This window comes from Aphelocoma coerulescens, chromosome 6, assembly GCF_041296385.1.
Source record: "Aphelocoma coerulescens isolate FSJ_1873_10779 chromosome 6, UR_Acoe_1.0, whole genome shotgun sequence".
Classification (NCBI taxonomy): domain Eukaryota; kingdom Metazoa; phylum Chordata; class Aves; order Passeriformes; family Corvidae; genus Aphelocoma; species Aphelocoma coerulescens.
The window spans coordinates 18,495,338-18,507,861 of record NC_091020.1 but is presented as its reverse complement, the minus strand read 5'-3'; the positions used below and the strand labels follow the sequence as shown (position 1 = coordinate 18,507,861).

Sequence of the window (12,524 nt, the reverse complement as noted above, 5' to 3'; positions counted from 1 at the left end):
TGTCTTTTGTTACTAAAAAGAATAATCTGTTTATCAGAAAGCAAACTGAGAAGTAACTTGATTACACTGTATGACCACTTTGACAGGGAGAAAATGTCAGTACCATGGGACTCCTTAAACTAGCCAGAAAGTTTCAAGAATTCCTGCCTAGAATGTAAAGTCAGGCACAATGAAATAATAAATGTAGCACAAAGGGGTTTTTTAACTGTAGGTGACAATCTTTTAGAGTAAGTTCTACAAAAATTGAAGAAATTTTTGATTCTTTGACAAGTTCAGATAAAGTTTGGAGACACTTAAAAAGTCATGTTTAGCCAAACACAAGCAACTGGACTCTACATGCAGGTAGGAAACACAGAGCCCCTGAGTAAAATGTAAGTCTTACTATGCAGGAGACCAGGATCAATGCCAAATAATCCTTTTCACTTTATGTCATAGGAACATAATTAACCAGGATCTTGGATACCAGTTATATCTTGAACAGACACATAAGCAAGCATTTCAGAAGTCTCGGATCACTTTAAATGCTGTGTATCTACTGCTAAAAAACAAGAGCAACGGCCAAAAAAGGCAAAATCTAGACCACATGTTTGCAGTGAGAGTTCTGTTAATGTAAAAGCTCATGATACTCTTCAGATTTTCTGGCACATCTACTGTATGAATTTAATTGTTCTTAGAAAAAAACAATGCATTAATAGTACAGAAAAAGCAATTATGTATCATCAGATTAAATCATAATACATTAATTAAGATAAATAAACCTGTTTTTTTCTTCTGCATCATGAGAAATTCATTTACCTTGGCCTGTTCTTCTCATGGATACAGTATCTTCAGAGATAATCTTCTGTATCTTCAAAAGGACTTTTTACTTTCCATGTGGCCTTAGAAGGCCTAGTTCTGTCTTCATTTTGAGGGTGCTGAAAAAAATGACTGGTTGTTCTTGGACTGCCTTGACCATCATGAATCTATGAAATATATTACATAAGATACTATAAAAACAAGGCTAAATTCCCATACACCAAAGGAATCAAACAGAAAATGGACAAGCCTGCAAACAACATGAAGCAAACTTGACACAAAACAGATATTTCACTGTGTACAAACAATAGCCCTTGGCTGATAAACAGAAAGAAGTTTTAAGGTTGTTTGTCATGTCATGAGATCATGTCTTGCAGAATCACAGGTCTCCATCAAACTATTGGGCATTTTCTGATTGCATGTGAAGGGACTGTATAAAAGATTTGTGAGATGTTATTTGCTAATAGCTAGTAGAGTGAATTTGTTCTAGATCTGGATTTTGTAGTCTTGCTGGAAACAGTGTAAACTTCTGCGTCCCTAAGAAAGCTTCTCTCTGTGTTGGCAAGGAAATGGTAGAAGAATGTAATTAAGGAAGGATGACCCTAAAGTGAAATGTGGATTCTTTACAATATACAATGTCCTTCCCACCAGCCACATGTGTTTGTCAGATGTTTACAGAATCTTCATTAACTAAGAGCTTTGCTAGATAACAGAAGCTGAAGCATGGCATCAATGACTCTGATAAGGACAAGTGTACGACCAATCTGCTTGACAACTGACAAGAGGCTGGGGTTTGAAGCAGACTGCAAAAAGAACACAAGAAAGTAATTTGCAAAGGGCATTCCAGTTGTTTGCCTTACATCTTCTTTCCTCTGTCTGTACTGAAACAAGACTGTAATCAGCTAAAATACCCTTGTGCTCTTGTCTCTCCACCAGAAAGTAAATATAGAAGAAATGCATTGTTTTGGAGTATTAGCTGCACTGTCTGTTTTCAACATCATTGCTTGTTTGACAAGAGGCAAGCCTTTGGAAGACTGGGACAGGCTATCAGCTATGGGAAAGTCTGATGCACGCTTTCATGATCCTAGGGAAGATGAGACCCATTTCAACTTTAAATCTTTCCTGGAGAATATGAAGATGGATTTACTAAGGAGTTTGAATTTGTCAAGAGTCCCCTCACAAGTGAAGACTAAAGAAGAACCACCACAGTTCATGATTGATTTATACAACAGATATGCTGCAGACAAGTCCTCCAGCCCTGCATCCAATATTGTAAGGAGCTTCAGTACTGAAGGTAGGAGAAGTCCTAAATATGTGGACTAGAATTTTTAAAGAAGTACATGGATAGTAAATACTCAGATTCTTTTGAAATTCAGAAAAAACTGAGTTCCTAACTTCCACAAATGCAACATTAAAATTTTTTATTTTATTCTTACTCTATAGTTTCTTTCAGTCTTTAAAAAATGCAGTTACCTTTAGTTTTCTTCTTTGATATTTTCACTTTACAATATTCTCTTTTCAAATGCTTGAACTAAGATGATGCACCAAATAACAGAGTTTACATGAAGCATGTTTCTCAATCCTAGACATTTGGAACTGAGTTTCTATGTTAGAATGCAAACTTTTGATCACCCATAATTGAGACTGATGCTAGACAGCTTTTCTTTCTAGTGGGCTCTGTACGTATTTAAAAACTACAGCAACCAACTGAGAAATATGTCTCTGGATCCAAGCAAGGAACAGCACTGCTCCTCCAAAATTCTGGATTAGACAAAGATTTATATGAAAATGGGTAGTCATGCTTATATCAACTGAAAAAATTCAAGATCTCTGTCTATGTAACATTAAATAGACTTTTAAAAGCTCCATCAGGCAGTAAAAAAGTTAGAAGTGCAATCCTTGTTAAAAAAATGAAACAGAGAATGAAGTTTCCTTTTCTATGAAAAATAGACATACACAGGTAACAGCACTACAGACAACTCCAAATTCCCAAATTAATGTCCCTAGTCCTGAAATAGAAATCTCAACAATATAACCTGTATTATAGTTTCCATATCTCACTCTCCCCTCTGACTACTTTAGAGGGTAAATGCTCTGAAGAAATGGCAGCAACAGCCAATTAAAATTGCCCTAAAATCCAGTCACGATAAAGCAGTTAGTTTACATTAAGCATTAAATAGACATCAGGGATGACTTTTAAACACTACAAATCTGATCTTCCAGCCAAATATCTGCTCCTCCCAAGGCAGAGTTGCTAGTATTGCACACAGATTTGTAGACAACAAACATGAACAAATCCACACAAACTCAGGGAATCCAGGCTGGAACAGTCTGGAACCTAGGCATGAAAGGCTGTTTATCACCAAGTCCCAGTTTAGATATACCCTGAGGCTTCAATTCAGGACTTTCAAAAACTTTTCTATTTCCCTGAACTCCCAGTCCAAGCTGTTTTCAAATTTATCTGAAGACAACAACAAAAGCCTCAGCACACACAGTTCTTAAAGACACTTAAATATGTATATTAGAGCAGTTCATCCCATGCATGATTGTAAGAGTGGGAAATCATTGGTTTTTTTAGAAATTCTTTGTGTAAAAATATCTTTAGCAAATTGCTAAATCAAAAACTCTGCACATGCCTTATTTATGCACTTAATACTGCCCAGCATCATCCACAGTTTGTTCTAGGCAGCCTCTTTATGCTTCCCTCCACACACTCACCTGGCTATGCAATCATGGTAAAATACCATCCACACCAGGGACTTCCATTTCCTCTTTTCACTCTCTGCCCTTGAAACTTGGCCAGAAGACAGGATATTTTTTTTTTTTTAATGCTGTGTCACCATGCTCTTATTTTATCCCCAAAATATATCCTGAGTCTTTTAAAATCAAGTTACTTGGACAGTCAGAAGCACTGTAACCACATTTTAATTTCCTATTGCAGATGTTGTTTCTTTAGATTCACCAGAAGAAAACCCATTTCAGAAACACCTTTTGTTCTTCAACATCTCTATTCCACAATATGAGGAAATCACCAGAGCGGAACTGAGAATTTATATCTCCTGTCACAGGGAAGTTGGGTCTCTCTCTAGGCTGGAAGGCAACATGGTAATTTATGATGTTCTAGATGATGGCCACTGGGAAAACCCAGAAAGTACCAAATCTTTCCTTGTCTCCCACAATATCCAGGAATGTGGTTGGAAGATGTTCGAAGTGTCCAGCGCTGTGAAAAGATGGGTCAGGGCAGACAAGCTGGAGACTAAAAATAAGCTAGAGATTGTTATAAAGAGTAAAGCTCTGAGTGGTTTTACTTGTGGGAAGCTGGATATCAGTGTTACCCCTGACACTAAAAATCTGCCCCTGTTAATAGTGTTCTCCAATGACCGCAGCAATGGGACAAAAGAGACCAAAGTGGAGCTCCGGGAGATGATTGTTCATGAACAAGAAAGTGTGCTCAAGAAATTAGGAAAGAACAACACTTCATCTGAAGAGGAACAGCAGGGAGAGGAAAAGGCCGTCCCTGGATCCCACCTGCATTCCTCCAGAAGCAAGAGAAGCATTGGAGCCAACCACTGCAGGAGAACTTCCCTCCATGTGAACTTTGAAGAGATTGGCTGGGATTCCTGGATCATTGCACCAAAAGATTATGAAGCTTTTGAGTGTAAAGGAGGTTGCTTCTTCCCTCTGACAGATAACGTCACCCCAACAAAACATGCTATTGTCCAAACTCTGGTGCATCTCCAAAACCCCAAAAAAGCCTCCAAGGCCTGTTGTGTTCCAACCAAACTGGATTCAATATCCATTCTTTATAAGGATGATGCTGGTGTGCCCACTTTGATATATAACTATGAAGGGATGAAAGTGGCAGAATGTGGCTGCAGGTAGTATATAAGGCAGAATCTCTAAGAATAGGAACATGCCCTTTTCCTGTCCTGTGTAAATCTGTACAATAGTGATGCAAATGAAGACCATTGAAAACAAGGTTTGGAGTAGGGTATGTGGCTGGTTGTTGTTGTCGCTGCTTGTTTTAAAGGAAAACTGGCATTTAAAGAATGGCAATCACTGTAAATAGCCTGCATTATATATCATGGCAAAAAGAATACTGGATTAAAATATTGTGAGATTGAATGAATAAGCATTATTTGGTGACAGTGATACAATGTCAATGCCTTATTTCAAACTTTCTGTTTAATCAACTGTACTAAGGTCACAAACTAGAGGATTTTCAATGGGGGTTTAGGATGTCCTGCAAACGTTTAACAGCTCTTGAAATCTAATTCTCCCAGTCAACTCTGACATTTTCAACTTCTGTAAAACTCAGTAAATGGAATGTTGTCTGCATGATAAAGTCAGGAATCTAAATTCAGGAAGCCTTTTCTCATATCAGTAATCTCAGAGGCTTTTACAGGGAAATGATTTGTTCCTGTAAGTGAAGATTTGCAGTATTCGAAACAGAAGAGACTCTCACTTATTTCATTCCCAAGTTTCCTTCTGTGGGTAGCAGGTGCCTTAGTTTCAGCTTTCTTATCCTCAACGTCCCTATTTTTACCCCTTTATGGCACATACTTGAATGATAAGAAGTGCAGCCTTCCGCTTCTAAGACACTGTTTCCTAGGAGGAACAGCAGCTCTTATCGCCGCACAAAGATAAGGAGCCACTTTGACCTACTGCATATTCTTAGTATTTCTTTGCAAGAACATGCAGTCAAATGATGTCCAGCCTTAGAAGCTGTATCCTAAGAGCAGTGGGGGTTGAAAGAGCTCAGCACTGAAAAGCTCAGGCTGCTTATTTAGAAGCATACATTTGTTGTTCAAGGTCTGCTATGAGGATCTGATTTTTTTTTTTTTATTTCTTCTTAGGAGAAACTCTGTTTTACATATGAAATTCTTTCACCCCTTAGAAGCCTGGGAAAAATGGAAAACTTCTATCTGTGTTCTATTCTGCTGTATGAGAAATATACTATCATGCTGTCATTCTTCTGACTTCAGTTGTATTTTCACTAAACAGGGACCCCATCTTTCCTGCAATTAAAGTAAACTTCCTTTGATGCTAATGAAGGTTTTGCCTGTAAAAGGACAAACTGTCTTCCATTGGTTGCAGGTGACAGGTGTAAGTGCTGTACAATGTCACTGCAGTACACCTCACTTCTACTCCTTCACCACCTCCCACACACACACACATCTACCTAAAAACATTTTTGAACCAAATCCATAACAAACTACACATCAATTCAAAGTTCTGAAGGGCATTGATGAGGAAAAAACCTAAACAGTACCTTAATGTATGGAAGCAACAGAATTTAAATCGATACATATGTTTTGAATTAGGACAGCCTGTGGGCAAGACGAATTCATTCGGCATGAGCAGGTCAGCTTGAAATCCAATACACAGTTTATTTACTATTGTTAACCTAATACAGAGCAAATAGCAGGTGAGTGTGAGCAGGGCAGTTGTAATTCCATCAAGAACTGCTGGTTAGATCACAAACCATGAGCACAAAGCACGATTCACTAGAATTCTTGAACTGATTTATAGTCTTTTTCTTTAGAACTGGTCTGCAATTGGATCAGATCTGAGATCTGGGTCCATGCAAACTCCATACTTCCCTAGCTGCATGCCATTAACCTCTCAAGCTTCCCACAGCAGTAATCATTTTACCACTCCCCACTGGCTTCTGTCATCTTACAGTTATCATTACATCTTCCTCCTGCCAGTGCCTCCTGTATTCTCTCCCTATTTTGTTCCTGTCTCCTAAGCTCCTGACATTTTGCAAAGCTTCTCTTAATCGAGTATCAGAAATGACCAAACGTGCACTTGGTGTGATCACATTAGAAGACTTATTCACCCTTGTGTCAATGTAATTATAGCTAAGTCCCCTCCAGTGATCTAAACACAAGGTCCCAGTTATATTTTGGCTTCACTGAATTCAGGACTTTGTCCATAATTAAATGAAAAAATGGAGAAGGAAAAAAACCTGTTCCCACATCTTCACAGAGAGAAATTCTCAAGAATCGGGGGGTGGGGATGTTACATTCTGAAGTCAAACATTGATCTTTATTTCCCTTATTTGGATGGGAAAAAAAATACCCAAAACCATTTTTGGCTCAAAACCTCAGCTCCTAGCTATGCCATCAGAATTCCAGAGAAGACCTACAGATCCCATCCCAAAACTGGACTATAAGTCGCTTTTGTATTTCAATGAAAAAAAATAAATTGAGCTTCCAGCCAGCTTCAAGGATCATGTTCCCATTGGCTTAACATTTTGGTTGGCATGGTAGTAAAATGAAACATGAATCTTTCCACAGGGTGATGAACAGGGTCAAGAAGAAATGAGAACCTAGTAGTGACTACAGCTGCTGCTACCTTCAGCATGGTTGAAGTGCGTGTCAAATTGATGTTTGGCTTTACATTTAGCAGCTTGATTTATGTAGCTTTGCACATTTCATTTTAAATAATTGTTTGAGCTTGCTCATGTTTCAACTGCTTTGGGATGCAACAAGTCAGCCAGGTGGTCATGATGGTTCTAGAGAGTACACAGGCTGTGAAGAACAGGTAAGCATCTTGCCCCTGCTTCAAGCTGGGCCCCACTGGACACTGAGACACCCCCCTCCCATCACTGGGTTATGAATGTTGACCAGCAGCTTGCTGTTACTGAGGAGCAGGCTGGGGCTTGTGCAGTGTTCAGCAGACACACGGTTAAAATTAAAACTTATTTGTTTAACATAAACAGAAGTCTGATGTATGTCCTCCTTTTCAGGCCTGTTACCTATCTGTGTAACAGTCCTGTAACATCAGACTCACCAGCTGACTCCACAGCCAGTTTTAAGGCTAACCTATAGCACTTCAGTCTGAATAGATAAACATGGTAAGCTGGTGGAAGCTGGTTGGAATATATAGCTGGTGTTATTTTTACATAACTTCCCACCTTGTCTGTGTACACAGCAGACACAGTGTCCTCTGATCTCACCTACTCCTCCACGCCGTGTCCCATTACAGAGGAGCAGCTGATGCAACTTAACAACACAGCACCAGCAGTCACTAAAAATAAAAATTTCTCCATTTTCACTTTTCTACAGGTGAAGAGTCAATAGCCTTATGGGAATCTGGCGGTGTTTGGCTGGTGTCTGCTCACATACCTTTATACTGTAAAGATCCTGTCAATACAGAAACGTTAAGCTAAATTAACAATTACTGATGTTCAGAATAAAAGGTTTTAGATGGCCTCTCAAGGAAACATCTTCGTTTCAGACACAGCTGTGCCCTACATGGGTAATGCTGCTCCCACCACAGCTGATTCCAGCCTCCTCAGAGCCTGGCCTTTACCACACAGGTAATGCACACAGGTGTGTGGCCACGCACCATGAAGGTCCACACAGCCACACACTCTGGACTCCAGGAAATATCAGTACCTAGCTGGAACTCCTCACAGGCAGCAGTGAATCCTTTTGTTACTGCAAAGAGTTGCAAGGTGCAGGCAGAAACACATATCAAGCTGGCAAAGCCAACGTAGAAAGTGAACAATGTCTGTGAGGCAAGACCCTGTCCTCAGACTGCGTAACTGCTCCGCATCCCCTCTGGCTGCTCTGAGCAGCTAACGGGCCACTGCCTGTGACTACCACGTCCCTTCTCCGGTGTTCAGCAGTCAGAAACAGGTCAGGTGCCTCCGGGGGCTCGGGGCTCTGCTCTCCGTCTGCCAGGTGGGACGCTGTGCCTGCCTGAGGCGCAAACCTGCTCCGCGCCGCCCTGGCTCTCACTGGAGCCCACCGGCAGCCTCAGAGCCATCCTTGGCCTGCCCTCAGCCTTTCGTGCTTTCTCCAAGCGCTGCCCCGGTGCCACGGCCGGGCCGTGCGGGGCCCCGGGCCGGGCTGTCTGGGGGTCCGTGCTCCCCCCGGGCTCCCTCCGGTTTGCGGCGCTTGCGCCCCCTGGGTTCCATACGACACTGCCGTTCCCACACATTTTCCCACTCTCCCTCCCACAGTACCTTAGAGCCTCTCAGCATAAAGGTGTCTCCTGCCATCTCGCTCTGGGCTGCCCACACCCTCTTTCACCCTCTCCGTGCCTCCAAGCTGGCCCACTGCCTTGTCTTCCCTGGCTTCTGCCTCCTGGCACCCTCAGAAACATGTTGTCCTTCTAAGCTGTGCCTGTTTATTCTCTGTCATCTTCCTTAAAGCTTCTGCTGGACCATCAGTCATAATTCAGCCTGACAGGAGAATGGCTTCAGTGTAGCCCTGGCAAAGGGGACTCCTGTGTTCATCCCCTTGCTGAGGTGTTTGGTTTGGCCGGAGCCTGGCGCACCCACCATTAGCCCTCACAAAAGCCTTGACGCTGGCCCAGCACGCCAAAGGAGCTGAGGGAGCAGCATCCTGGCAGCCTGGCCCTTGCTACTGGGCTGGCAACCAAAGCTTCTGATCCTGCGGCCAGGGAGAAACCCAGTCCTTTACAGCTGCACAGCTAAAGGGGCCATACACCAGCATGGTGGGCAGCAGTGCCAGGATGAGGCATCAGGGGCATCAGGCCCTCAGCAGAACCATTGGTGGGAATGGCAGCCATTCATGATGGCCACTAAACAAAGCCTGCTGTGGGTGACTGGAGCTCTCACTGTTTCAAATAATAACCCCAGGATAGGAGGGCTTGATAGAATATTTAATATTCAGTATTTATGATTGGCTAACTCTGCTTGCTGTACCATGCTGAACAAACATGCAAATCTATCCAAAATGTAGGACGTAGAGAATACAGACAGTATAATGCAAACCTATAATATACCAATTCTTCGGGGACTGCACATTCAAAAGTATGTTTCTGAACTAAGTCAGGATGCCTATTTGAAATGCATTTTCTTGATGACCTCCTGAATCTTCTACTTATCTAGAATATAGCAGTTCATCTGTTCAGCAGAGCTGGTCAGTGTGAGTTTATCACAGCTGTGCTCCATAAACTGTGATGACACTCCACCTGCTCCTGGCTGAAATTGGAGAGATTTCAAAATGGGAATACACTTTTTCTACCCTCACTCAATCTTACATTAAAAATATAAATCATCTTCTCATTCTTTTTTTTTATTTTTCTTGGTCACTGTAAAACAAGGGGGGGGAGGGAAGGGAAGGGAAGGGAAGGGAAGGGAAGGGAAGGGAAGGGAAGGGAAGGGAAGGGAAGGGAAGGGAAGGGAAGGGAATCTTAACAGAAAATCAAAACCTAACACATTTTGGATTTAAATTTTTCTTATTAAAAATTTAATCATTAAACAACTCAGACTACTATTTCCATTTTCATAAAGTGGAAATATTTCAATATTAAAAGAATGTGAAAGAAAACTTCCAACTTTAATTTTAATCTCTACAGGTTTGTACAGTATAAGAACTGAGAAAAGTTGGGACAAAAATCTAACATTACTTCTTTTGGCATGGGAATTAGAAAGGAATCTAAGGGTGATATTAATAATTCTTTTTATTTCTAAGGGGCCTAGAAAGCCTACTCAGAACAAGGTTTCCTTTGTACCAAACAGTACAAGAACAGAACAGAAAAGACAGTCTTATACCATACCTATGCAATCCAGTCATCTCTGTCACAGCCAGCTATGAAGTAGTACTGACCCAGACTTGTACATCTATAAAAGGCAGTGAAGGTTTGTCTAGAAATACTTACTGAAGTCCTGGAAGCATTAAATATTTCATTAGCATAGTCCTGTGCTTGAACTAATAAACTCTGCCTCTCAGTATTTGGAAGCCACATATCACCTTTAAATTAATTCTAATTCACACATTTAATTTCAAATATGGCTGTGTTAGAAGGCTTTGCTAAAACCAGATATAGTTTATTGCCAGCTTTCACCTTTATCCTGTTGGCATCTCTGCCAGTGAAAAAGGCGCTCTTGCTGCCACCTTCAGATGAGCCTCCCGCTACTGCGGTTTGTCAGTGACCAAACATCTACGTGAGTCTGATGAGGGAATGGTGGGATCAGCTGCGGATGGGAACTGGGGAATATTGGAGCAGAATATAGAAAGCAAATAATAAATAGCAAAACATTTAATCTTGTTCCTATGGAAGATTTTTAGCATGTGATCTGAGTAATGCAGACTTTGCATGCAGACTAGTCTGGGACAGATAAAAAAATAGTCTTTCCAGAGTATGTGGGAAGTTCATACCCACAGGAAGTCAGAAAATGAAATACTTGTGGACAGATTTTAAAGGATCATAAACTTTTATGAGTATAAAAGCTAAAACTAGGCCTTAGCTATTTAGTTTTGCTCAAAATTAAAATCAAAATAAGAATTTGACTTGAGTTATATTATAAGCTAGAATAGATAGTAGAGTTACATTTTGGATCTGGTTATTCAGAGTTCAATGAAAAGACTTGCATTAAACAACATGTTTGATAAAAACTTAAGCTATAAGTGCCTCAAAATGAGCAAGCAAATAGTCATTCTCCGAATCTTAAAGAATTCACACCACATATAAGGGATTCTTACCTTGTAAGACCATCCATAAAGAATTACCAAGGTAGCAGTGAATGTTACGTGTCATATTGAATTCAGAAAATCCATACTGAATATCCATATTGAATTTCAAGAGAAACAGATGACTGAACAAATCCAGTGTGGAAAAATAGTTTTTTTTCCACTGTCCTAGCATTTTAAGTCATGTGTGTTGGAAAAAATAATTTATTTTACTTTTACATTGTGAAGCTGGTTTTGCTTTTATGTGGTAGCGATAAAGTACATGAGAATGAATGTGCATAACTTGAGAAATAAATTGAGCTGTGGAGTGTTGCCTTATCTAATCACAGTCCCGTATATATTTCCCAATGTCTTTGCTTCATAAGAACCTCAGCTACAGTTTCCAGCACTTCTGATATGAAAATCTTTATAGACTGTGATAAAATGCAAAATAAATGTCAGGAAAACAGAGAAAAGTTTTTTTCCAAATCTTATTATTATATAACAACCACCATCAGGGAAGTGCCATTTTGTGATTTTTAACCTCTAGATAAGGCCTCACTGCAGAAGAATATTGTTACTCTGTGGAAATACTTCCTTAAATGCTACAAAAATATTGTCCTGTAAAGGGTTTAACAGTGATAGATAGACCTCATTTAGGTATGGGGGTCACAGCTGATATCTGATACATACTCTGATCAAAAGTACTCAGTTGCTGTCTGTTCTTGTGTCCTTTCTGACTATTATCTTCAAGGAAATTCATCTATGTCTGTTACATTCTGAGTAAGATGAGGCGACTGTTAACACCTTGTGTATAACATCTGTAGCACCCTTTGCACAGTAAGTTGAAAGTCTTGAGTGTCAGGCTTCATTCAAGACACACATGACACCAACAGACAGGCTTAGACCACCTTTAAACTCTTCCCTCCACATGTATTCATATGTAGCAACATTTTGACAGCAGTAAAAAAACGTGCTCTACCCAAGTTTCAGAGTCTATTCTTGTAGCTACCTCTGGCAAATAGAATGGCTGGGGTAGCAATTAATTTCAAACTTGAAGCCAAGAATCTGTTCTTGTATATCTTTGGCATGTCATACTGGAGCTCAGAGTGGGTACAGCCTGCATTCCACATATTCTGATCCTCTTTCAAACTCTTAATACAATAGAGTCTCAAATACATTGTGAGCAGAAGAAAACAACCCCCCCACATTCTATTTTGGTATGTTGAGCCTAAAGTCTATTGGCTGGGAGCTGTCATCAGACATGACCATATGTTACCCAACGGTATTACAAGT

General features: G+C 40.4%; 1 protein-coding gene across 1 annotated transcript; it reads left to right on the top strand.

Annotated features, from left to right (window-relative positions):
• The first annotated feature begins 1,625 nt into the window (after positions 1–1,625).
• GDF2 (growth differentiation factor 2) lies at positions 1,626–5,640 on the top strand. Its single transcript, XM_069020415.1, has 2 exons — positions 1,626–2,089; positions 3,737–5,640. Exons 1-2 carry the CDS (start codon positions 1,750–1,752, stop codon positions 4,675–4,677), a joined length of 1,281 nt encoding a protein of 426 aa, XP_068876516.1. The 5' UTR covers positions 1,626–1,749; the 3' UTR covers positions 4,678–5,640.
• Positions 5,641–12,524: the final 6,884 nt, after the last annotated feature.